Source organism: Myxocyprinus asiaticus, chromosome 6, assembly GCF_019703515.2.
Source record: "Myxocyprinus asiaticus isolate MX2 ecotype Aquarium Trade chromosome 6, UBuf_Myxa_2, whole genome shotgun sequence".
NCBI lineage: Eukaryota > Metazoa > Chordata > Actinopteri > Cypriniformes > Catostomidae > Myxocyprinus > Myxocyprinus asiaticus.
This window is the reverse complement of record NC_059349.1, coordinates 8,523,207-8,550,287: the sequence shown is the minus strand read 5'-3', so window position 1 is coordinate 8,550,287 and position 27,081 is coordinate 8,523,207. Positions and strand designations below refer to the sequence as shown.

Sequence of the window (27,081 nt, the reverse complement as noted above, 5' to 3'; positions counted from 1 at the left end):
AAAGTCGGTGTTGTTGACTTTTAATGTACATTTCAGTTCGATTTCAAACATTATATCAGACTAGTAATGTCTTAATAAACAAGTATATCATCTCAAGATAAGTATATTTGACACTTTTAAAGGAATATTCTGGGTTGAATACAAGTTAATCTGAATCGACAACAGTCGTGACAATGTTGATTCCCACAAATAATCATTTTGAATTGTCGCTCCTCAAAACAGTGAACGGGACAGATTATTTGAAGGTTTTAAGGCAAAAATGTGAAGTAAATAAAAGCTCTTAAATGAATGCTTCTGTTAAAACTTGTGTATTATTGTGAGCTGTAAAGTTTATGGTTGTTAAAGGGTTTACGTTGTTACATCATATATATATACAGGTGCATCTCAATAAATTAGAATGTCTAATTTTTTGAGATAGTGAATTGGTGGGTTTTTGTTAAATGTGAGCCAAAATCATCACAATTAAAAGAACCAAAGACTTAAACTACTTCAGTCTGTGTGCATTGAATTTATTTAATACACGAGTTTTACAATTTGAGTTGAATTACTGAAATAAATGAACTTTTCCACGGCATTCTAATTTATTGAGATGCACCTGTATATAGGAGGGAAAAGTCGAAATTAATTTTTGTGATTATCAACAGCATTGATCAGATACATACAGAAACATACAGTCCAACAGCAACCACACAACAGAAATATAACACATTTGGATTACCTGCTGATCCTTTCACAATGAAATTACAAGATATAAACATATTTAGTAGAGAGATCAGCTGTGCACCAATCAGCTCCACTAACATCATATGACTGTCTGAGTAAATGACAAACTCAAAACATTCAACTCCATTTCACTTTTCTGCTTCATCAATACACATATTTATAAACATGTCTGTGTGTTTATAACTAACAGATGTCCCTCATGTTGAGCTCTGCTGGGTCAATGCTGCTGTTTGTCAAGTAGGGGCCAATAAACAGTTCATGACTGAAGACAGTTGTCGGGTTTGTCATTTGTTGCTTTTGTAGGTGATTGTTCCAGTCAATTAATACTGTAAAACATTCAGACATTAATATACAGTCATCACAGTCATTATCAATATCAGAATTATTATTTTATAGATGTTTACAGTGACATTCAGTTAAAACAACAGTCAATTAAATATATGATAAAAAAAATTACGATTCACACAATAAATCAAAAACTCACTGTAATGTCTCCAGTTTACAGTGTGAATCCTCCAGTAGATCAGAGATCAGCTTCACTCCTGAATCCTGCAGTTTATTGTTCCTCAGGTCCAGTTCTCTCAGACTTGAGGAGTTTGAACTGAGAACTGAGGCCAGTGCTGAACAACTTTCCTCTGTCAGATTACACCAACACAGACTGAGAGAGAAATGAGAAGATAACAGTGTGTTAAACTATAAGTTTTAGTGAAGACGTCTCAGTACAGCTGTCAGCATCACTCTGAAACTCACACCCCTCAGATAGAAACAAAACAAGAACAAATGGATGTGTACAAACTGTGTTCAATCTTCTACATGAACAATAATGTCACTTCTGTAAATGAGTTCATCAAGAAACATAAAACACTTTCAACTAAACTGATGCAGGGTTTCTGCAGGTTTTATGAAGCTAAATTTAAGACTTTTTTAAGAGCAACTACAGAAAATGTAAAGAATCCATTGAACACAATATGTCAATATGTTCTGTAAATGTAAATGTCTAGAGAACACACGAAGAGTCATATTTATAGCAACACTTCAAAGTTTAAAAATGCAACTTTCAGTAGATCTCCATTACTTTTCAACTCATTTTACAAAAAGTATCTTAAGGCTTGAATACCTCTGCTCCCAACCAGCAGAATGTGAAATAACTTTTCCCTTCAGATCAGACTCATTGTATGAGCTATATTCCTCTACAACACTGATGTGTCACTTACTGACAGATGAAGCAGCACATACCAGCACCTACTCTATACTGTTCAATTTCTCCATCTAATGTAAGCCGTGTGCCGCACAAATTACCACTAGTCTTCACTCCAAAATAACTTCAACAGGGTGACCAGATTTTTAAAGTCTGAAAATGGGTGGGACACTTGTGTGTGTCTGTGTGTGTGTGTATGTGTATGTGTGTGTGTCTGTGTGTGTGTGTGTGTGTGTGTGTGTGTCTGTGTGTGTCTGTGTGTGTGTGTACAGGTTTAATCTACATTGTGTGGACCAAATGTCCCTACAAGGATAGTAAAACCTGAGATCACCTATGTTGTGAGGACCAGCCAGCGGTCCCCACAAGGGAAATGGAATATTAAATGATGTATTTTTGAAAATGTAAAAATGCAAAAAGGTTTCTGTGAGTGTTAGGTTTAGGGGATAGAATCTATAGTTCATACAGTATAAAAATAATTATGTCTATGGAGAGTCCACATAAGGATAGCTAAACCAACATGAGTGTGTTTGTGTGTGAGTGTGTGTGTTTGTGTCTGTGTGTGTGTGTGGGGTGGGGGGGGGAATCATAAAAATTGCATTTTGTTTTTATTTAGTACTGTCATGAAGAAGCTATTTGACATAACAGATCCTCACATATATTCCACAAGACAAAATAGTAACTGAATTTACACACATGATCCTGTTCAGAAGTTGACATTCTCTTGGTTTTTAATATGGTGTGTTTCTTTCTCGATGATCAATGACTGTTTGTGTAATAATTGTTCATGAGTCTCTGCTTTGTCCTGAGCAGTGAAGATGTCCACTTTTCTTAAGAAAACCCCCAACTACTGTACAATTATTTGATTTCTCAGCATCTTCTGCACATTTGAGTTCTTCAGTGGCTATATGATGAGATCCAGCTTTTGACACTTGGGACAATTGAGGGACTCATACACAACTTTTACAAAAGATACAAACAATTACTGATGCTCAAGAAGGAACACAAGAAGATCCAAGGGGTGCAAACTTTTGAACAGGATGATTTGTGTAAATAAGAGTACATTTTGTGTTATGTAGCTTTTGAAGGGCAGAACTACATAAAAAATATCATCTTTTATATCTTATAGGCTATTTGTATACATTCTGAAAGGGGTGTGCAAACTTCTGCACTTAACTGTATAGGCTATATAGTTTGTGAAAATGTAGATTTTATTTTAGATTTAATTTTTTCACGATTTAACCACATTTTTAGCTTTTTTTAATGTACAGATTTCATGTAGTCTATTCTCTCCATATAATGTCATATTGCATGTGTCATTATAAAATGACTTGTCATGTCTCGTACACATTTTAACACAAAATTCAAAATACAACCCCCACATCTCAACATTTAAGTGCTTGTACTATGTAAAAAGTGCAGTGTATCTGTCTGAATGTGACATTGTGTGATTTATCTCAGTGCTCATGGGGAAATGAACATTAACAGTGACAGAAAAATACTCGCTTACATATTCACATTTTGTACGAAGAAAGACTAGAATGAAAGTGTCGTCAAATCAACGTGTGACACATCAAAATTTCTTCTCTTCTCTGCAAACGATCCCAAAGACAACAGCGAGAAGAACAATGAGGATATTTAATAAGAAGAAAAAAATCAGTGAATCTACCAGCTGTAACCGGGACAGAATTACATTGTCGGGACACACCTCTTATAAACGGGACGTCTGGTCACCCTACTTAAACGCAACGAGAAAACAATCCCTCATAACATTTAATGCCATGACCTCATGAATTTAAGACTTGTTGCTCCAATTTAAGACTCGCGGAAACCCTGTATTGTCACAAAGAACAATGACTCATTATCAATCTGTATAATATTGAATCACTATATTATTTATATTCACAATTTTATATATAATAAGATATTATTTTATACGTCTTTTAAAAATCAATTAATGTCTAATAAAAACAATAAAAGTCTAGTTGCAGCATAAATAAAGATTGCAGGAATAAAGAAAGCTACAGACACTTTTTTGTGTTTGTTTGGAAATGGACAGTCCTCTCTGTATCGGATTATGTGCAATATCGCATCGAAAAGTGTACATTGATTATACACTATAAATCAGAGTGTGTTATGGGTAAAACAAAGCAGCACAAACTTCATCTGTAAATAATACTACAGTGTTCAAGACTGCACAGAAGAGAAAGTTCAACTAGATCAATTCATTTCAATTCTAAAATAAAAACTTCTTACTGTTACACTATGACAGACAGGATTGGAGAAGATGCTTCTCCTGAAATTCTCAAGTTCAATTTACATGATACAAACACACATCAAACTGTATTGATTTAAGTATTTTCTTACTTTAGTTTCTCCAGTTTACAGTTTGTATTCTTCAGTCCAGCAGAGAGCAGCTTCACTCCTGAATCCTGCAGTTTATTGTTCCTCAGGTTCAGTTCTCTCAGACTTGAGGAGTTTGAACTGAGAACTGAGGCCAGTGCTGAACAACTTTCCTCTGTCAGTTTACAGCCACACAGACTGAGAGAGAAATGAGAAGATAACAGTGTGTTAAACTATAAGTTTTAGTGGAGACGTCTCAGTAAAGCTGTCAGCATCACTCTGAAACTCACACCCCTCAGATAGAAACAAAACAAGAACAAATGGATGTGTACAAACTGTGTTCAATCTTCTACATGAACAATAATGTCACTTCTGTAAATGAGTTCATCAAGAAACATAAAACACTTTCAACTAAACTGATGCAGGGTTTCTGCAGGTTTTATGAAGCTAAATTTAAGACTTTTTTAAGAGCAACTACAGAAAATGTAAAGAATCCATTGAACACAATATGTCAATATGTTCTGTAAATTTAAATGTCTAGAGAACACACGAAGAGTCATATTTATAGCAACACTTCAAAGTTTAAAAATGCAACTTTCAGTAGATCTCCATTACTTTTCAACTCATTTGACAAAAAGTATCTTAAGGCTTGAATACCTCTGCTCTCAACCAGCAGAATGTGAAATAACTTTTCCCTTCAGATCAGACTCATTGTATGAGCTATATTCCTCTACAACACTGATGTGTCACTTACTGACAGATGAAGCAGCACATACCAGCACCTACTCTATACTGTTCAATTTCTCCATCTAATGTAAGCCGTGTGCCGCACAAATTACCACTAGTCTTCACTCCATAACAACTTCAACAGGGTGACCAGATTTTTAAAGTCTCAAAACAGGCGGGACACTTGTGTGTGTGTGTGTATATGTGTGTGTGTGTGTGTGTGTGTGTGTGTGTGTGTGTGTGTGTGTGTGTGTGTGTGTCTGTGTGTGTGTGTACAGGTTTAATCTACATTGTGTGGACCAAATGTCCCTACAAGGATAGTAAAACCTGAGATCACCTATGTTGTGAGGACCAGCCAGCGGTCCCCACAAGGGAAATGGAATATTAAATTATGTATTTTTGAAAATGTAAAAATGCAAAAAGGTTTCTGTGAGTGTTAGGTTTAGGGGATAGAATCTATAGTTCATACAGTATAAAAATAATTATGTCTATGGAGAGTCCACATAAGGATAGCTAAACCAACATGAGTGTGTTTGTGTGTGAGTGTGTGTGTTTGTGTCTGTGTGTGTGTGTGGGGTGGGGGGGGAATCATAAAAATTGCATTTTGTTTTTATTTAGTACTGTCATGAAGAAGCTATTTGACATAACAGATCCTCACATATATTCCACAAGACAAAATAGTAACTGAATTTACACACATGATCCTGTTCAGAAGTTGACATTCTCTTGGTTTTTAATATGGTGTGTTTCTTTCTCGATGATCAATGACTGTTTGTGTAATAATTGTTCATGAGTCTCTGCTTTGTCCTGAGCAGTGAAGATGTCCACTTTTCTTAAGAAAACCCCCAACTACTGTACAATTATTTGATTTCTCAGCATCTTCTGCACATTTGAGATCTTCAGTGGCTATATGATGAGATCCAGCTTTTGACACTTGGGACAATTGAGGGACTCATACACAACTATTACAAAAGATACAAACAATTACTGATGCTCAAGAAGGAACACAAGAAGATCCAAGGGGTGCAAACTTTTGAACAGGATGATTTGTGTAAATAAGTACATTTTGTGTTATGTAGCTTTTGAAGGGCAGAACTACATAAAAAAATATCATCTTTTATATCTTATAGGCTATTTGTATACATTCTGAAAGGGGTGTGCAAACTTCTGCACTTAACTGTATAGGCTATATAGTTTGTGAAAATGTAGATTTTATTTTAGATTTAGTTTTTTCACGATTTAACCACATTTTTAGCTTTTTTTAATGTACAGATTTCATGTAGTCTATTCTCTCCATATAATGTCATATTGCATGTGTCATTATAAAATGACTTGTCATGTCTCGTACACATTTTAACACAAAATTCAAAATACAACCCCCACATCTCAACATTTAAGTGCTTGTACTATGTAAAAAGTGCAGTGTATCTGTCTGAATGTGACATTGTGTGATTTATCTCAGTGCTCATGGGGAAATGAACATTAACAATGACAGAAAAATACTCGCTTACATATTCACATTTTGTACGAAGAAAGACTAGAATGAAAGTGTCGTCAAATCAACGTGTGACACATCAAAATTTCTTCTCTTCTCTGCAAACGATCCCAAAGACAACAGCGAGAAGAACAATGAGGATATTTAATAAGAAGAAAAAAATCAGTGAATCTACCAGCTGTAACCGGGACAGAATTACATTGTCGGGACACACCTCTTATAAACGGGACGTCTGGTCACCCTACTTAAACGCAACGAGAAAACAATCCCTCATAACATTTAATGCCATGACCTCATGAATTTAAGACTTGTTGCTCCAATTTAAGACCCACGGAAATCCTGTGATGTCACAGAAAACAATGACTCATTATCAATCTGTATAATATTGAATCACTATATTATTTATATTCATAATTTTATATATAATAAGATATTATTTTATACGTCTTTTAAAAATCAATTAATGTCTAATAAAAACAATAAAAGTCTAGTTGCAGCATAAATAAAGATTGCAGGAATAAAGAAAGCTACAGACACTTTTTTGTGTTTGTTTGGAAATGGACAGTCCTCTCTGTATTGGATTATGTGCAATATCACATCGAAAAGTGTACATTGATTATACACTATAAATCAGAGTGTGTTATGGGTAAAACAAAGCAGCACAAACTTCATCTGTAAATAATACTACAGTGTTCAAGACTGCACAGAAGAGAAAGTTCAACTAGATCAATTCATTTCAATTCTAAAATAAAAACTTCTTACTGTTACACTATGACAGACAGGATTGGAGAAGATGCTTCTCCTGAAATTCTCAAGTTCAATTTACATGATACAAACACACATCAAACTGTATTGATTTAAGTATTTTCTTACTCTAGTTTCTCCAGTTTACAGTTTGTATTCTTCAGTCCAGCAGAGAGCAGCTTCACTCCTGAATCCAGCAGTTTATTGCGACTCAGGTCCAGTTCTCTCAGACTTGAAGAGTTTGAACTGAGAACTGAGGCCAGTGCTGAACAACTTTCCTCTGTCAGATTACACCAACACAGACTGAGAGAGAAATGAGAAGATAACAGTGTGTTAAACTATAAGTTTTAGTGAAGACGTCTCAGTACAGCTGTCAGCATCACTCTGAAACTCACACCCCTCAGATAGAAACAAAACAAGAACAAATGGATGTGTACAAACTGTGTTCAATCTTCTACATGAACAATAATGTCACTTCTGTAAATTAGTTCATCAAGAAACATAAAACACTTTCAACTAAACTGATGCAGGGTTTCTGCAGGTTTTATGAAGCTAAATTTAAGACTTTTTTAAGAGCAACTACAGAAAATGTAAAGAATCAACTGAACACAATACGTCAATATGTTCTGTAAATGTAAATGTCTAGAGAACACACGAAGAGTCATATTTATAGCAACACTTCAAAGTTTAAAAATGCAACTTTCAGTAGATCTCCATTACTTTTCAACTCATTTTACAAAAAGTATCTTAAGGCTTGAATACCTCTGCTCCCAACCAGCAGAATGTGAAATAACTTTTCCCTTCAGATCAGACTCATTGTATGAGCTATATTCCTCTACAACACTGATGTGTCACTTACTGACAGATGAAGCAGCACATACCAGCACCTACTCTATACTGTTCAATTTCTCCATCTAATGTAAGCCGTGTGCTGCACAAATTACCACTAGTCTTCACTCCAAAATAACTTCAACAGGGTGACCAGATTTTTTAAGTCTCAAAACAGGCGGGACAATTGAGTGTGTGTGTGTGTGTATGTGTGTGTTTGTGTGTGTGTGTGTGTACAGGTTTAATCTACATTGTGTGGACCAAATGTCCCTACAAGGATAGTAAAACCTGAGATCACCTATGTTGTGAGGACCAGCCAGCGGTCCCCACAAGGGAAATGGAATATTAAATGATGTATTTTTGAAAATGTAAAAATGCAAAAAGGTTTCTGTGAGTGTTAGGTTTAGGGGATAGAATCTATAGTTCATACAGTATAAAAATAATTATGTCTATGGAGAGTCCTCATAAGGATAGCTAAACCAACATGAGTGTGTTTGTGTGTGTGTGTGTTTGTGTCTGTGTGTGTGTGTGTGGGGGGGGGGGGGGGGAGATCATAAAAATTGCATTTTGTTTTTATTTAGTACTGTCATGAACAAGTTATTTGACATAACAGATCCTCACATATATTCCACAAGACAAAATAGTAACTGAATTTACACACATGATCCTGTTCAGAAGTTGACATTCTCTTGGTTTTTAATATGGTGTGTTTCTTTCTCGATGATCAATGACTGTTTGTGTAATAATTGTTCATGAGTCTCTGCTTTGTCCTGAGCAGTGAAGATGTCCACTTTTCTTAAGAAAACCCCCAACTACTGTACAATTATTTGATTTCTCAGCATCTTCTGCACATTTGAGATCTTCAGTGGCTATATGATGAGATCCAGCTTTTGACACTTGGGACAATTGAGGGACTCATACACAACTATTACAAAAGATACAAACAATTACTGATGCTCAAGAAGGAACACAAGAAGATCCAAGGGGTGCAAACTTTTGAACAGGATGATTTGTGTAAATAAGTACATTTTGTGTTATGTAGCTTTTGAAGGGCAGAACTACATAAAAAATATCATCTTTTATATCTTATAGGCTATTTGTATACATTCTGAAAGGGGTGTGCAAACTTCTGCACTTAACTGTATAGGCTATATAGTTTGTGAAAATGTAGATTTTATTTTAGATTTAGTTTTTTCACGATTTAACCACATTTTTAGCTTTTTTTAATGTACAGATTTCATGTAGTCTATTCTCTCCATATAATGTCATATTGCATGTGTCATTATAAAATGACTTGTCATGTCTCGTACACATTTTAACACAAAATTCAAAATACAACCCCCACATCTCAACATTTAAGTGCTTGTACTATGTAAAAAGTGCAGTGTATCTGTCTGAATGTGACATTGTGTGATTTATCTCAGTGCTCATGGGGAAATGAACATTAACAATGACAGAAAAATACTCGCTTACATATTCACATTTTGTACGAAGAAAGACTAGAATGAAAGTGTCGTCAAATCAACGTGTGACACATCAAAATTTCTTCTCTTCTCTGCAAACGATCCCAAAGACAACAGCGAGAAGAACAATGAGGATATTTAATAAGAAGAAAAAAATCAGTGAATCTACCAGCTGTAACCGGGACAGAATTACATTGTCGGGACACACCTCTTATAAACGGGACGTCTGGTCACCCTACTTAAACGCAACGAGAAAACAATCCCTCATAACATTTAATGCCATGACCTCATGAATTTAAGACTTGTTGCTCCAATTTAAGACCCACGGAAATCCTGTGATGTCACAGAAAACAATGACTCATTATCAATCTGTATAATATTGAATCACTATATTATTTATATTCATAATTTTATATATAATAAGATATTATTTTATACGTCTTTTAAAAATCAATTAATGTCTAATAAAAACAATAAAAGTCTAGTTGCAGCATAAATAAAGATTGCAGGAATAAAGAAAGCTACAGACACTTTTTTGTGTTTGTTTGGAAATGGACAGTCCTCTCTGTATTGGATTATGTGCAATATCACATCGAAAAGTGTACATTGATTATACACTATAAATCAGAGTGTGTTATGGGTAAAACAAAGCAGCACAAACTTCATCTGTAAATAATACTACAGTGTTCAAGACTGCACAGAAGAGAAAGTTCAACTAGATCAATTCATTTCAATTCTAAAATAAAAACTTCTTACTGTTACACTATGACAGACAGGATTGGAGAAGATGCTTCTCCTGAAATTCTCAAGTTCAATTTACATGATACAAACACACATCAAACTGTATTGATTTAAGTATTTTCTTACTCTAGTTTCTCCAGTTTACAGTTTGTATTCTTCAGTCCAGCAGAGAGCAGCTTCACTCCTGAATCCAGCAGTTTATTGTTCCTCAGGTCCAGTTCTCTCAGACTTGAGGAGTTTGATCTGAGAACTGAGGCCAGTGCTGAACAACTTTCCTCTGTCAGATTACACCAACACAGACTGAGAGAGAAATGAGAAGATAACAGTGTGTTAAACTATAAGTTTTAGTGAAGACGTCTCAGTACAGCTGTCAGCATCACTCTGAAACTCACACCCCTCAGATAGAAACAAAACAAGAACAAATGGATGTGTACAAACTGTGTTCAATCTTCTACATGAACAATAATGTCACTTCTGTAAATTAGTTCATCAAGAAACATAAAACACTTTCAACTAAACTGATGCAGGGTTTCTGCAGGTTTTATGAAGCTAAATTTAAGACTTTTTTAAGAGCAACTACAGAAAATGTAAAGAATCAACTGAACACAATACGTCAATATGTTCTGTAAATGTAAATGTCTAGAGAACACACGAAGAGTCATATTTATAGCAACACTTCAAAGTTTAAAAATGCAACTTTCAGTAGATCTCCATTACTTTTCAACTCATTTTACAAAAAGTATCTTAAGGCTTGAATACCTCTGCTCCCAACCAGCAGAATGTGAAATAACTTTTCCCTTCAGATCAGACTCATTGTATGAGCTATATTCCTCTACAACACTGATGTGTCACTTACTGACAGATGAAGCAGCACATACCAGCACCTACTCTATACTGTTCAATTTCTCCATCTAATGTAAGCCGTGTGCTGCACAAATTACCACTAGTCTTCACTCCAAAATAACTTCAACAGGGTGACCAGATTTTTTAAGTCTCAAAACAGGCGGGACAATTGAGTGTGTGTGTGTGTGTGTATGTGTGTGTTTGTGTGTGTGTGTGTGTACAGGTTTAATCTACATTGTGTGGACCAAATGTCCCTACAAGGATAGTAAAACCTGAGATCACCTATGTTGTGAGGACCAGCCAGCGGTCCCCACAAGGGAAATGGAATATTAAATGATGTATTTTTGAAAATGTAAAAATGCAAAAAGGTTTCTGTGAGTGTTAGGTTTAGGGGATAGAATCTATAGTTCATACAGTATAAAAATAATTATGTCTATGGAGAGTCCTCATAAGGATAGCTAAACCAACATGACTGTGTTTGTGTGTGTGTGTGTTTGTGTCTGTGTGTGTGTGTGTGTGTGGGGGGGGGGGGGGGAGATCATAAAAATTGCATTTTGTTTTTATTTAGTACTGTCATGAACAAGTTATTTGACATAACAGATCCTCACATATATTCCACAAGACAAAATAGTAACTGAATTTACACACATGATCCTGTTCAGAAGTTGACATTCTCTTGGTTTTTAATATGGTGTGTTTCTTTCTCGATGATCAATGACTGTTTGTGTAATAATTGTTCATGAGTCTCTGCTTTGTCCTGAGCAGTGAAGATGTCCACTTTTCTTAAGAAAACCCCCAACTACTGTACAATTATTTGGTTTCTCAGCATCTTCTGCACATTTGAGATCTTCAGTGGCTATATGATGAGATCCAGCTTTTGACACTTGGGACAATTGAGGGACTCATACACAACTATTACAAAAGATACAAACAATTACTGATGCTCTAGAAGGAACACAAGAAGATCCAAGGGGTGCAAACTTTTGAACAGGATGATTTGTGTAAATAAGAGTACATTTTGTGTTATGTAGCTTTTGAAGGGCAGAACTACATAAAAAATATCATCTATTATATCTTATAGGCTATTTGTATACATTCTGAAAGGGGTGTGGAAACTTCTGCACTTAACTGTATAGGCTATATAGTTTGTGAAAATGTAGATTTTATTTTAGATTTAGTTTTTTCACGATTTAACCACATTTTTAGCTTTTTTTAATGTACAGATTTCATGTAGTCTATTCTCTCCATATAATGTCATATTGCATGTGTCATTATAAAATGACTTGTCATGTCTCGTACACATTTTAACACAAAATTCAAAATACAACCCCCACATCTCAACATTTAAGTGCTTGTACTATGTAAAAAGTGCAGTGTATCTGTCTGAATGTGACATTGTGTGATTTATCTCAGTGCTCATGGGGAAATGAACATTAACAATGACAGAAAAATACTCGCTTACATATTCACATTTTGTACGAAGAAAGACTAGAATGAAAGTGTCGTCAAATCAACGTGTGACACATCAAAATTTCTTCTCTTCTCTGCAAACGATCCCAAAGACAACAGCGAGAAGAACAATGAGGATATTTAATAAGAAGAAAAAAATCAGTGAATCTACCAGCTGTAACCGGGACAGAATTACATTGTCGGGACACACCTCTTATAAACGGGACGTCTGGTCACCCTACTTAAACGCAACGAGAAAACAATCCCTCATAACATTTAATGCCATGACCTCATGAATTTAAGACTTGTTGCTCCAATTTAAGACCCGCGGAAATCCTGTGATGTCACAGAAAACAATGACTCATTATCAATCTGTATAATATTGAATCACTATATTATTTATATTCATAATTTTATATATAATAAGATATTATTTTATACGTCTTTTAAAAATCAATTAATGTCTAATAAAAACAATAAAAGTCTAGTTGCAGCATAAATAAAGATTGCAGGAATAAAGAAAGCTACAGACACTTTTTTGTGTTTGTTTGGAAATGGACAGTCCTCTCTGTATTGGATTATGTGCAATATCGCATCGAAAAGTGTACATTGATTATACACTATAAATCAGAGTGTGTTATGGGTAAAACAAAGCAGCACAAACTTCATCTGTAAATAATACTACAGTGTTCAAGACTGCACAGAAGAGAAAGTTCAACTAGATCAATTCATTTCAATTCTAAAATAAAAACTTCTTACTGTTACACTATGACAGACAGGATTGGAGAAGATGCTTCTCCTGAAATTCTCAAGTTCAATTTACATGATACAAACACACATCAAACTGTATTGATTTAAGTATTTTCTTACTTTAGTTTCTTCAGTTTACAGTTTGTATTCTTCAGTCCAGCAGAGAGCAGCTTCACTCCTGAATCCTGCAGTTTATTGTTCCTCAGGTCCAGTTCTCTCAGACTTGAGGAGTTTGATCTGAGAACTGAGGCCAGTGCTGAACAACTTTCCTCTGTCAGTTTACAGCCACACAGACTGAGAGAGAAATGAGAAGATAACAGTGTGTTAAACTATAAGTTTTAGTGAAGACGTCTCAGTACAGCTGTCAGCATCACTCTGAAACTCACACCCCTCAGATAGAAACAAAACAAGAACAAATGGATGTGTACAAACTGTGTTCAATCTTCTACATGAACAATAATGTCACTTCTGTAAATGAGTTCATCAAGAAACATAAAACACTTTCAACTAAACTGATGCAGGGTTTCTGCAGGTTTTATGAAGCTAAATTTAAGACTTTTTTAAGAGCAACTACAGAAAATGTAAAGAATCAATTGAACACAATACGTCAATATGTTCTGTAAATGTAAATGTCTAGAGAACACACGAAGAGTCATATTTATAGCAACACTTCAAAGTTTAAAAATGCAACTTTCAGTAGATCTCCATTACTTTTCAACTCATTTGACAAAAAGTATCTTAAGGCTTGAATACCTCTGCTCTCAACCAGCAGAATGTGAAATAACTTTTCCCTTCAGATCAGACTCATTGTATGAGCTATATTCCTCTACAACACTGATGTGTCACTTACTGACAGATGAAGCAGCACATACCAGCACCTACTCTATACTGTTCAATTTCTCCATCTAATGTAAGCCGTGTGCCGCACAAATTACCACTAGTCTTCACTCCAAAATAACTTCAACAGGGTGACCAGATTTTTAAAGTCTCAAAACAGGCGGGACACTTGTGTGTGTGTGTGTGTGTGTGTATGTGTGTGTGTGTGTGTGTGTGTGTGTGTATGTGTGTGTGTGTGTGTGTGTGTGTGTGTACAGGTTTAATCTACATTGTGTGGACCAAATGTCCCTACAAGGATAGTAAAACCTGAGATCACCTATGTTGTGAGGACCAGCCAGCGGTCCCCACAAGGGAAATGGAATATTAAATGATGTATTTTTGAAAATGTAAAAATGCAAAAAGGTTTCTGTGAGTGTTAGGTTTAGGGGATAGAATCTATAGTTCATACAGTATAAAAATAATTATGTCTATGGAGAGTCCTCATAAGGATAGCTAAACCAACATGAGTGTGTTTGTGTGTGTGTGTGTTTGTGTATTTATGTGTTTGTGTGTGTGTGTGTGTGTGTGTGTGTTTGTGTGTGTGTGTGTGGGGGGGGGGGGAATCATAAAAATTGCATTTTGTTTTTATTTAGTACTGTCATGAAGAAGCTATTTGACATAACAGATCCTCACATATATTCCACAAGACAAAATAGTAACTGAATTTACACACATGATCCTGTTCAGAAGTTGACATTCTCTTGGTTTTTAATATGGTGTGTTTCTTTCTCGATGATCAATGACTGTTTGTGTAATAATTGTTCATGAGTCTCTGCTTTGTCCTGAGCAGTGAAGATGTCCACTTTTCTTAAGAAAACCCCCAACTACTGTACAATTATTTGATTTCTCAGCATCTTCTGCACATTTGAGTTCTTCAGTGGCTATATGATGAGATCCAGCTTTTGACACTTGGGACAATTGAGGGACTCATACACAACTTTTACAAAAGATACAAACAATTACTGATGCTCAAGAAGGAACACAAGAAGATCCAAGGGGTGCAAACTTTTGAACAGGATGATTTGTGTAAATAAGAGTACATTTTGTGTTATGTAGCTTTTGAAGGGCAGAACTACATAAAAAATATCATCTTTTATATCTTATAGGCTATTTGTATACATTCTGAAAGGGGTGTGCAAACTTCTGCACTTAACTGTATAGGCTATATAGTTTGTGAAAATGTAGATTTTATTTTAGATTTAATTTTTTCACGATTTAACCACATTTTTAGCTTTTTTTAATGTACAGATTTCATGTAGTCTATTCTCTCCATATAATGTCATATTGCATGTGTCATTATAAAATGACTTGTCATGTCTCGTACACATTTTAACACAAAATTCAAAATACAACCCCCACATCTCAACATTTAAGTGCTTGTACTATGTAAAAAGTGCAGTGTGTCTGTCTGAATGTGACATTGTGTGATTTATCTCAGTGCTCGTGGGGAAATGAACATTAACAATGACAGAAAAATACTCGCTTACATATTCACATTTTGTACGAAGAAATGGATCGGCTTCTTTCAGCTCGTTGTTGAAAACTCATTTTTATTGGTGCATTTCTACTTGCACTGACTGACAGGATGACAAAGAGCGCATGATGTCATTGCCATAGTAACCAGGTACATTTCAGTGGATTTGCTGAAAGACTAGAATGAAAGTTTCGTCAAATCAACGTGTGACACATCAAAATTTCTTCTCTTCTCTGCAAACGAGCCCAAAGACAACAGCGAGAAGAACAATGAGGATATTTAATTAGAAAAAAATCAGTGAATCTACCAGCTGTAACCGGGACAGAATTACATTGTCGGGACACACCTCTTATAAACGGGACGTCTGGTCACCCTACTTAAACACAACGAGAAAACAATCCCTCATAACATTTAATGTCATGACCTCATGAATTTAAGACTTGTTGCTCCAATTTAAGACCCGCGGAAACCCTGTATTGTCACAAAAAACAATGACTCATTATCAATCTGTATAATATTGAATCACTATATTATTTATATTCATAATTTTATATATAATAAGATATTATTTTATACGTCTTTTAAAAATCAATTAATGTCTAATAAAAACAATAAAAGTCTAGTTGCAGCATAAATAAAGATTGCAGGAATAAAGAAAGCTACAGACACTTTTTTGTGTTTGTTTGGAAATGGACAGTCCTCTCTGTATTGGATTATGTGCAATATCGCATCGAAAAGTGTACATTGATTATACACTATAAATCAGAGTGTGTTATGGGTAAAACAAAGCAGCACAAACTTCATCTGTAAATAATACTACAGTGTTCAAGACTGCACAGAAGAGAAAGTTCAACTAGATCAATTCATTTCAATTCTAAAATAAAAACTTCTTACTGTTACACTATGACAGACAGGATTGGAGAAGATGCTTCTCCTGAAATTCTCAAGTTGAATTTACATGATACAAACACAAACACACATCAAACTGTATTGATTTAAGTATTTTCTTACTTTAGTTTCTCCAGTTTACAGTTTGTATTCTTCAGTCCAGCAGAGAGCAGCTTCACTCCTGAATCCAGCAGTTTATTTTCATTCAGGTCCAGTTCTCTCAGACTTGAGGAGTTTGTTCTAAGAACTGAGGCCAGTGCTGAACAACTTTCCTCTGTCAGATTACAGTTCCACAGACTGAGAGAGAAATGAGAAGATAACAGTGTGTTAAACTATAAGTTTTAGTGAAGACGTCTCAGTACAGCTGTCAGCATCACTCTGAAACTCACACCCCTCAGATAGAAACAAAACAAGAACAAATGGATGTGTACAAACTGTGTTCAATCTTCTACATGAACAATAATGTCACTTCTGTAAATTAGTTCATCAAGAAACATAAAACACTTTAAAAAAACAATGACTCATTATCAATCTATATAATATTGGCTCTGTCACAAAGGCAGCATGAAAGTAACGGTTTGTGAATTTAGAGAGTTCCTGATTCAGCGGTGTCTTTGTCGTGTTTATTAAGAACAGTGTGCGTCCATTTGAGAAAAGTGAGTTTAATCTTGTTCTCTGTTTGTTTAAACTCAGTTTGACATGTTTATATCCAAGAATAGTTGAGAATTATGTTCATAAACCTTATTGGGAAATATGCTGAGTCATACACATTCATTATTCAGAAGTGATTGAGGATATCACAAATTATTATTGAATGTAATCTGTTATATCTAAATGATGTTCTTTGTATGATTAATCATGAATACGGCGATTTATTGTGTATAAAAATCTGTTTGTATTGTCATATTGAGTTTGGCATTATGTTAAACTTTATTCATGCTGTGTTTACTTACATGTAACATTATTATTGTTCTATGTTTATTTGCAGCTACACAACACTGAGCCTTTACCACCTTTAACACTGATTAATAACATATTGAATCTGCGTCTCTCTTTGCTTCCTACACACACTTACATCAAAATAACAAAAGGGACAGTTTGTAGTCTAACTAACATAAAACACAGTAAAAAGTGGAAACCAGAAATTGTTCCCTTACCCTTCAAAATTGCACTTATGACCCAATGTTATCAGGCTGATGCAATCACATTAAATATTATTTTTGCCTTGAATAAAAAAAGTTTATTCATATTACCACATGAAGTACATTTTAGGTGACCTGACAAAACATTTTTATAGAGTGTGTTTCTAAATTAATCCCTGCTGTTTTATTTAGTTACATTAAAATAAAACTAAATTACTCACTCAGCTTTCCTGGATGCTTTGATCACTGGCAGCAGCCTCAAAAGACATTCATCTGATCGATCATATTCCCTCAGATTAAACTCATCCAGCTTCTCTTCTGAGTTCAGCAACACAAACACCAGAGCTGACCACTGAGCAGGAGAGAGACCGACTCCAGAGAGAGGACTGGAATATTGTCTTCTAAATAATCTGCTATGAGTTTTGCGGTCAATTCTGTTCAGGTATGTTTGTACTTCCTGCACTAGAGAATGATCATTCAGTTCATTCAGACAGTGAAACAGATTGATGGATTTCTCTGGAGAGGGATTCTCCCTGATCTTCTTCTTAATGTACTCAACTATTTCCTGTCTGCTGTCAGAGTTGCTTCCTGTCTGTGTTAGTAGGTCTCGTAAGATTGTCTGATTGGACTCCAGTGAGAGACCCAGAAGGAATCGGAGGAAAAGGTCCAGGTGTCCGTTCTCACTCTGTAAGGCCTTGTCCACTTCACTCTTCAGGAAATCACTCATTCTTGAATTGTTGTTCAGAAATTTGAATAAAGCAGCAAGAAACTCCTGAATGCTCAGATGCACAAAGCTGAACACCTTCCCCAGGTACAGTCCAACCTCTTCTCTGAAGATTTGGGTACAAACTCCTGAGTACACTGATGCTTCTCTGACATCAATGCCACACTCTCTCAGGTTCTCCTCATAGAAGATCAGGTTCCCTTTTTCCAGCTGTTGAAAAGCCAGCTTTCCCAGTGACAAAATACTCTTTCTAGCATGCTGTAGATCCACCTCACATTTCCCATCATACTTGTGTGTCTTCAGTTTGGTCTGAAAGATCAGGAAGTGTGTGAACATTTGAGTGAGAGTTTTGGGGATCTCTGGACTATCTGCTTCACCCAACATTCTCTTAAGAACAGTGGCTGAAATCCAGCAGAAGACTGGTATGTGACACATGATGTACAGGCTTCTTGATGATTTCATGTGTGTGATGATTCTATTGGCCAGACTTTCATCATTTATTCTCTTCCTGAAATAATCATCCTTCTGATGGTCATTGAACCCTCGTACATCTGTGAGCTGGTCAACACACTCAGGAGGAATCTGATTGGCTGCTGCTGGTCGAGAGGTGATCCAGATCAGAGTAGAAGGAAGCAGATTCCCCTTGATGATGTTGGTCAGCAGCACATCCACTGAGGCTGATTCTGTTACATCAGAGAGAATATCATTGTTCTGGAAATCTAGAGGAAGTCGACATTCATCCAGTCCATCAAAGATAAACACAACTTTGTATTTATTAAAGCCTGTTGATTTCAGTTCTTTTGTATTTGTGAAAAACTGATTAAGAAGTTCCATCAGACTGACATTTTTCTGCTTCATCAAATTGAGCTCTCTGAAAGGAAGTGGAAATATGAAGTGAACATCCTGATTTGCTTTTCCTTCAGCCCAGTCCAGAATGAACTTCTGCACAGAGACTGTTTTTCCAATTCCTGCAACTCCTTTAGTCAGCACAGTTCTGATGGGTTTGTCTTGTCCAGGTAAGGCTTTAAAGATGTCATTGCATTTGATTGGTGTTTCATGTGTCTCTGGTCTCCTGGATGATGTCTCAATCTGTCTCACTTCATGTTCATTATTGACCTCTCCACTCCCTCCCTCTGTGATGTACAGCTCTGTGTAGATCTCATTCAGAAGTGTTGACCTTCCTTGATTTGACATTCCTTCATTAATTCTCTGGAATTTCTCCTTTAGTCTGGATTTGTGTTTTTTCACACCCAAAGGAGAAACTTCTAAAGAGAACAGAAATAGAAATGGGAATAAAATGTACGTAATTTATGTCACAAATAATAACTGATCCTCATGAAAAATCCTTAATTCCATACAAGTATCCAACCGGGGACTCGATTTGGGAAGCACGTCGGTAGATGAAATTCAGCGTCAACTGTCTAACATCTCGGTAATGCTGACGAAGGTTTTTGCTGACTTGGAGGATCTCGCTGTATCGATTATGGCGATGGAAACAAAATTCTCTGAATTGGTTACAAGAGTCCAAAACAGATTTGGAATTCATTTTGGAAAAACTGGAATATTTTGAAAATATGAGCTGAAGGAATAACATACGAATTGTTGGAATTCCTGAGCATGAAGAGGGCAGAGATATGGTGAAATTCCTGGAGGAGCTTTTCCCGAGTCTGCTCGACATAACAGGGCATAAACTGGAGATCGGTTCAAGGAATGTAAGAAACTCTTATACCAACAGAAGATCACTTTTGCACTGATGTTCCCGGCCAAACTGAGAATAGAAACGAAGGATGGTCGCAAAATATTTACTTATCCAAAACAGGCACTCTCCTTTATAAATACATTGGAGTGAGTAAGCCGTTTGATGTATCTTATATTAGTGGACTGACTCACGGTATATATATATCAGCTGGAGTTTGTTTTGCGGAGGATCACACCTTCGAGACAGTTCTGTGAATGAGTCTACAAGTTTTTTCTGTTATTCTGCCTGTTGGCTGGGGTCTGTTTTACAAAGTATTTTCTGTTATGTAATTTTGCCTCACCAAATTTGTATAGAAGCACCAGACTTGAGCAATCCGATGGCAAATTTGTCGCGGGGGCTCTCGTAGGTGTACATGGACTCTTTGAGTTTTGAGGGATTGACGCCGGTTGGCGCTGTCATGCGTGGGGTTAATGCACACTTTTTTATTTTTTCTGTATGTTTTGTTTGGGGGGGGGGGGGGGGAGTTCAGGGTTTGATTGTTGCATTAATGGGGAATATGGTCTGTGTAATCTTGTTTTTGATTAGCTTCTGCTTTACGCAGATGATATTTTATTATTCGTCTAGATCAATGCCTTGCCTCCACAGAATTATTCATTCCTTTTCCAAGTTCTCTGGATACAAAGTCAACTGGTCTAAATCCGAAGCTTTAGCTCTGACTTCATACTGTCCCGTAACGGCCTTTCAGCTGGGCGCCTTCCAGTGGCCTAAACAGGGCATTAAGTATTTGGGCATTTTATTCCCAGCAAATTTGTCTGATTTAGTTAGAGTTAATTTTGACCCTTTAATTAAAACATTTTCGAGCGATGTGGACAGATGGGCTTCATTACATTTATCGATGATTGGGAAGATTAATGTTATTAAAATGAACTGTATTCCAAAATTCAACTACCTGCTACAGTCACTCCCTATAGATGTCCCCCTATCTTATTTTAAGCAATTTGATAGCATTGCGAAGTCCTTCATTTGGAATGGTAAACGTCCCAGACTACATTCCAACAAATTACATAGGCCGATTGACAAAGGTGGTGTGGCAGCGGGGGCATGGTCAAGCATCTCTCCGGAGAGAGAGAAAGCGGTAAGGGCGCTTACACCTGAGTTAAATTATGTGTCTAATTTCAGTGAGCACGGGGAGAGCGGCATAAATAGAGCCACACCGCAAGTAAACGAGAGAGAGAGCCTGGGCACCAGAGACCCGATTGTGAAGCCAAGAGTTTATCATTGCAAAGTTGAGAGTTTATTTTTGTGAAGTAGTTTGTGTATTTTTAGAGTGAGTTATTGAACAGTGTGAAAGCCCTGAAAGAGTGTATTTGTTGCAGTGAGGAGAATAAAATGTTTACCTGAACCAGGAAGTCTGCTTCTCGCCTCCTCCTTTCACTGAGAAGTGTTACACTGGTGCCGAAACCTGGGAGCGCAGATGGCTGTCGCCGACTTCCTTTCCAGGAATGGGGGGGGAGTGGTAGGCAGGCCGGATGCCGCCCCGGCCTGAGTCGGGCGGTGGGGATATGTGGCAGTGGGGGCGTGGTCAAGCATCTCTCCGGAGAGAGAGAAAGCGGTAAGGGTGCTTACACCTGAGTTAAATTATGTCTAACACCTATCTCTAATTTCAGTGAGCACGGGAAGAGCGGCATAAATAGAACCACACCGCAAGTAGACGAGAGAGAGAGCCTGGGCACCAGAGACCCGATTGTGAAGCCAAGAGTTAATCATTGCAAAGTTGAGAGTTTATTTTTGTGAAGTAGTTTGTGTATTTTTAGAGTGAGTTATTGAACGGTGTGAAAGCCCTGAAAGAGTGTATTTGCTGCAGTGAGGAGAATAAAATGCTTACCTGAACCAGGAAATCTGCTTCTTGCCTCCTCCTTTCACTGAGAAGTGTTACAGGTGGGTTAGGCTTACGCAAGATTTTGTTTTATTATTATTATGCATTCGGTCTCAGGCATTTGGCTCATTGGTCACTTCCACCTGAGAGAGCCCCTCCCTGGTTTTCTATTGAACAGGAAGTCCTTGCCCCTATTTCACCATTGCAAAGTCTTTCTATTAAACTAACCGGAGAAGTTAAGTCACACCCCTTATTTCACATTTGCACATGATTTGGACAAGAGTGGCCAGAGTATTTAATTCAGACATTTATTTAAATGTTGCCTCAAGCATATGGCTGAACCCAAAATTATGTATCAAAAAGTCCCCTTTCTGTTGGTCAGAGTGGATTGTGAGAGGGGTTGTTACACTCGGCCACCTGTATGAGAGTGGAGTGTTGAGATCTTTTGAGAATTTGGGTCATCATTTTGGGATTCCCAGATCTCAGTTTTATAGGTATTTACAGCTGCACCACATGCTCTGTACTATTTTTGGGAGTAGCACACACCCCCCTAAAGCGGCAGATGCTTTGGGAGAGGTGATTACTGCTTTTGGAAAAGATCATGAGGCATCAGTGTATTACTCCCTGCTGGTTCGGAGTCTGGGGGATGGAGCTTTAGCTTCTATCAGGAGATTATGGGAAAAAGATTTGAATTTGGTATTGGAGGAAGAAGTGTGGACTAGGATTATAAAAAATGTCAAATCTGCATCTAGAGATGCAAGGGTTCACCTTATGCAATTTAAGATTTTACATAGATTTTACTGGACCCCCTCTAGATTATATAGGCTTGGTTTTAAAGACACACCCAACTGCTGGCGTTGTCAATCAGAAGTTGGAGACACAACTCATGACTTTTGGGGGTGTGTTAAGATTCAAGATTTTTGGATGAAGGTGCAGAGCTATTTGTTCGACGTTTTGGGCACTCAAGTTTTGCTTTGCCCCAGACTTTGTATTTTAGGCGACAGAGCGGTCATAAATTTGGGGAACAAATTTATAAAAACTTGGGTTTTAACAAGTGTTATGATTGGCAGACAAGTCATTTTAAGGGGTTGGAAGTCCGACGGAGTGCCATCATTTTTCAGAGTGGTGTACAGAGATGGGGAGGGTGGCAGCATTTGAAGAAGGAGTATCTAGAGGATTGGGTAATTTGGACTTGTTTATGGGAAAGTGGGGCAAATATTTGGCATTTTTGGAGGGCTCTCGGGGAGGGACAGTGGAGAGAGAGATGTAGAGGTTATGTGTGTGATTTATTATATTTTATTAATTATTTTATTTTTTAATATTTGTTTTTGTGTATCTAAAATTATGTGGGACCACTGGGATGTTGTTTTGGGTAGGGTTGGGGATTTGGGGGTGGGTAGTAATAGAGGGTGTTAAGTATTGATTCTGTTTGTATATGTTCTTGCTTTTATGTGTTAATATAGGAATCAATAAAAATAAAAAATATATATATATATAAAAAAAAAAAAAGATGTCAAATGAGTTTTCACAAATAATGAGTAAATGCAGACACTGTGTGTTTCCTCTGGTGGTAAAGTGATGTAATAGCCACATGACTGCGGGCTCTTACTGGTCTGTAGAGTGTAAGCGAGGTCTGTCTGATTCATGTTCCTCAGGACGTCCAGTGTGATCTTCAGAAGCCCCTCTCTGACACTGCTCTGATCTTCATCCTCCTCCTCCGCTCTCTCAGAGCATGCTGGGGAATCTGGGCTCAGTAGTCTCTTGAAGTTCTTCAGCTCTGTCTTCATCAGAGAGATGATTTTGTGCTCAAGTTCCTGAAATCAGTGAAGATTCAAACAATGAAGCTCCATTCAGTAACAAAGAGACTGAACTGAAGGATCAGAGGACAAGAGTCACCACTGACTTTATTTCTTACAGAAGCCCGAAACCGCACTATGAAATAAAAAAATCACTAGGTGAAAATATTTTTTTAGGTGTCTTAGTGCCTTTCTGAGCCTATATCCTACAAGTATTTTTTTCTGTTTTCTCTCTCAAAAATATTCTCAGAAAAAAAAAAAAAAAATTGTCTAAAAATTTATTTTTTTCTCTCAAAAAAGTATTCTCTTTAACATGTGCTAGATAGATGTCTTTGACCATTGCAATGCGCTGTGTTTTCATTGTGGTGTTTAAAGGGATGACTCGTGTTAGCGTTGCCCAAATCAATGAACTCTTGGAGCGACGCCAGCTTCAACAGTCACATATCACCGTGTCAAGTTAAAGGAAGCTGCTTGAGGAAACGGTGTACACTTTGTGTTCAAACAACATCTGGATTTTAAGAAGCACAGCAATACCAAAGTGCAATAAAAATAATCCAGAAAAAATTAATGTAGTTACACTTGACAACGAATGCCATATGAAACATACTGTATGTAACCTGAGGTATATTCATTTAATTGTGGGATTTCATGTATTAGTAGACTCTCAAACAGTATATACGTTTCTTTCCTTGATTAAGATTTGCAAAACATTCTTGTTAGACTATAAATCAACAGATCAAGTACCACAGCTGTCATCTGTCACATTATACGCTTTTATAAGATTTCATACTTACTGATCGTGGCACCTGGTGGCCAAGGTTTGTACTGCATGCTAATTGTTAGCTAGCAAGCAACAATTAATTAGCTCATGTTGCCTCTTGAGGAGACAAAAAATAAAAAATAAAAAAATAATTTATTTTTTTATTTAAACAAAATAAATTAGAAAAACTTTTTAGCCAGAAAACAAATATTTGTAGGACATAAGCTCAGAAAGGCACAAAGACACCTAAAAACAAATAACCTAGTGAATTTTTTTTTTTTTTTTCACAGTGTGGTTCAGGGCTTCCGTAATTTCTGATTTAGTGCCTGAAAACTAATAAACATCACTGAATGACCACACACACACAAACACACACACTTACCTGGAAAACAGAATCAATGTGCTTCTGTTTGAAGGAATGTGATCCATCCGTTTTGTTACTGTGATTAATCAAACATTGAAATATCTTGTAAATACACATTTAAACACTAAACACACACGAGTAAACACATGTATAAATGTGTGTATTTGTCAGTAAAGTACAGCACACTGTGTACAGGTGAATATGAGCACATCAGCAGCACAGACTCCTCCAGATCAAAGAATACAGACTGATGAAGTGATTTACTCCACTAAACCATCAGACTGTCCTCACCTCACATCAGCACAACCTCCTGAACTGAAGTTAAGTGGAGGATCCATTGACCAGTCACTCTTCATGGACACACAGCTGGATTCAGGAGATTCTCCATGTCTCGACCTAAAACACAACAACAATTAAATACTCTTTGTCAATGTTATCCCTAAACTTCTGCAGTCGAGAAGTCTCTATATAGTTTACAGATAAACGTAATACATCCCATAATATCTAATACTATATTATGACTGTTCGTGTTAGTTATACTAACATTTTAAGTGAACCTCGAGGGAAATAATAAAGTAAAAATGCATGACATGACCCCTTTAACAGTGATTCAGACTGAATCAGAAAGCACACTGATGTCCATTTACTTCTGCTAAATATAAAACAAACTCTTAAAATTCTCTCACCTTTTCATTGTCTTTGTGTCACTTTCTCTCAAGAGCCTCTTCCTGGAGGCCATGACACATTTAAAATGTTGATTTATACCTGCAAAAGAACTGAACACACACATACTGTCTATTCAGATATAAGCAGTAAAAGTCTCAGTATTTGTTTTATTCACTGTATCTGATTGTTCTGTCTGGAGTTCATGTGTTCATCAAATCATTTCAGAGAATTAATGTTGTCTTGTGAGTGAAATTTGATCTCAGTGTTTTACAGCAGCTCAGTACTCACCTGTTGATGTTCACTTCACTACTGACCATCACCTACAATATACTTCACAATGCATTGATTTATTGTTTCAGACACTTCAGAGGAGTAGAAGTTGTGATATGTGTTGAATAGTTCTTTCTCCGTGTAATATCTGCAGTCGTCACAAAATGGATCCTGATTTAACTTTCACTTTCACTTGAGGAGAAAGTCTGAAAAGAGACAAACAACATTTAAAGATGCAGTAGCTGTTTCATGCTCTCTGAAAGTTTATTAAAGTGTTGTGATAATGTGCGGGATGTGAAAATAAAGTCTGTTTGTTTCAGTGAAGTCCATTTAAATTATTAATTTAATAAAATACAGAGTCCACTCTGAAATAAGAATGTCATTGTAAAAGTTTCAGACAGTTGCAAACTTCTTGTGACCTTACTGTGACCTTCATAAAACAAAAAGGACAAAAGGATGTTAGTTAAAATCAACAGTATAAACAGTTGGCTGAAGACACAGAAACGTCCTGGTTATTTTCGTAACCTCCGTTCCCTGATGGAGGGAACGAGACATTGTGTCGATGTAGTGACACTAGGGTTCACTCTTGTGAGCCCGAAACACCTCTGGTCTTTGATTAAAGGCCAATGAAAATTGGCGAGTGGTATTTGCATACCACTCTCCCGGACATACGGGTACAAAAGGAGCTGGTATGCAACCACTCATTCAGATTTTCTCTTCGGACCCAAACGGACATGCTCACTGAGCAGAATATGCCGGCGCATTTCAGCGGCTTCTCCCTCTGCACTGGTGCACTGCAGAGAATGCCCCTGAGTGCTTCGGCAGAAAAAAGAGAGTATATTTCTCTAAAAGAGTATATATATCTCAGTTTCACAAGTTTAACAGTTAGCCTTTACTTGTTCTTGAGAAATGTATGTGCAAGCCATTTCAATCAAAAAAATAAATAAAAAAATGTCTCATTTATTCAGATGGTTGAGGCACAAATGTGTACGGGATCTTGCGGGCTCCTCGGAGAGAAGCGCTGGTCATCAGTGCACCCTGTGGTCCTGTAACTGCAACAATCAGGTGGTCGGGCTCCTGTTGGGTCTTGCACATTATTTCAGGAATAAGATACTTTAAGAACTCTCAGTGAACATACTAAGATGTCAGTTTTAATTTATATTGCAATTAGTGCTGCAAAAACTAATCTACACTCATGACCACTTTATTAGGTACACCTGTGCACCTACTTATTCATGCAATTATC

The 27,081-nt window shown here is 36.7% G+C and overlaps 1 protein-coding gene across 15 annotated transcripts; it reads right to left on the bottom strand.

Moving 5' to 3' along the window:
- Positions 1–3: 3 nt before the first annotated feature.
- LOC127442859 (NACHT, LRR and PYD domains-containing protein 3-like) lies at positions 4–26,006 on the bottom strand. 15 transcript variants are annotated; one of them, XM_051701120.1, is made up of 13 exons: positions 25,854–26,004; positions 25,586–25,675; positions 25,191–25,295; positions 24,918–24,975; positions 23,589–23,793; positions 17,902–19,669; positions 16,662–16,835; positions 13,421–13,594; positions 10,385–10,558; positions 7,356–7,529; positions 4,286–4,459; positions 1,208–1,381; positions 4–1,049 (listed from the first exon to the last, which is right to left on the bottom strand). In XM_051701120.1, the coding sequence occupies exons 1-13, from the start codon at positions 25,880–25,882 to the stop codon at positions 1,040–1,042; spliced, it is 3,309 nt and encodes a 1,102-aa protein (XP_051557080.1). In that variant the 5' UTR covers positions 25,883–26,004; the 3' UTR covers positions 4–1,039. The 15 variants fall into 15 exon arrangements, with proteins under 15 accessions (XP_051557080.1, XP_051557085.1, XP_051557083.1 ...); XM_051701125.1 differs by lacking the exon at positions 4,286–4,459 and having other exon boundaries at positions 25,854–26,006; XM_051701123.1 differs by lacking the exon at positions 10,385–10,558.
- Between the last annotated feature and the right edge of the window lie 1,075 nt (positions 26,007–27,081).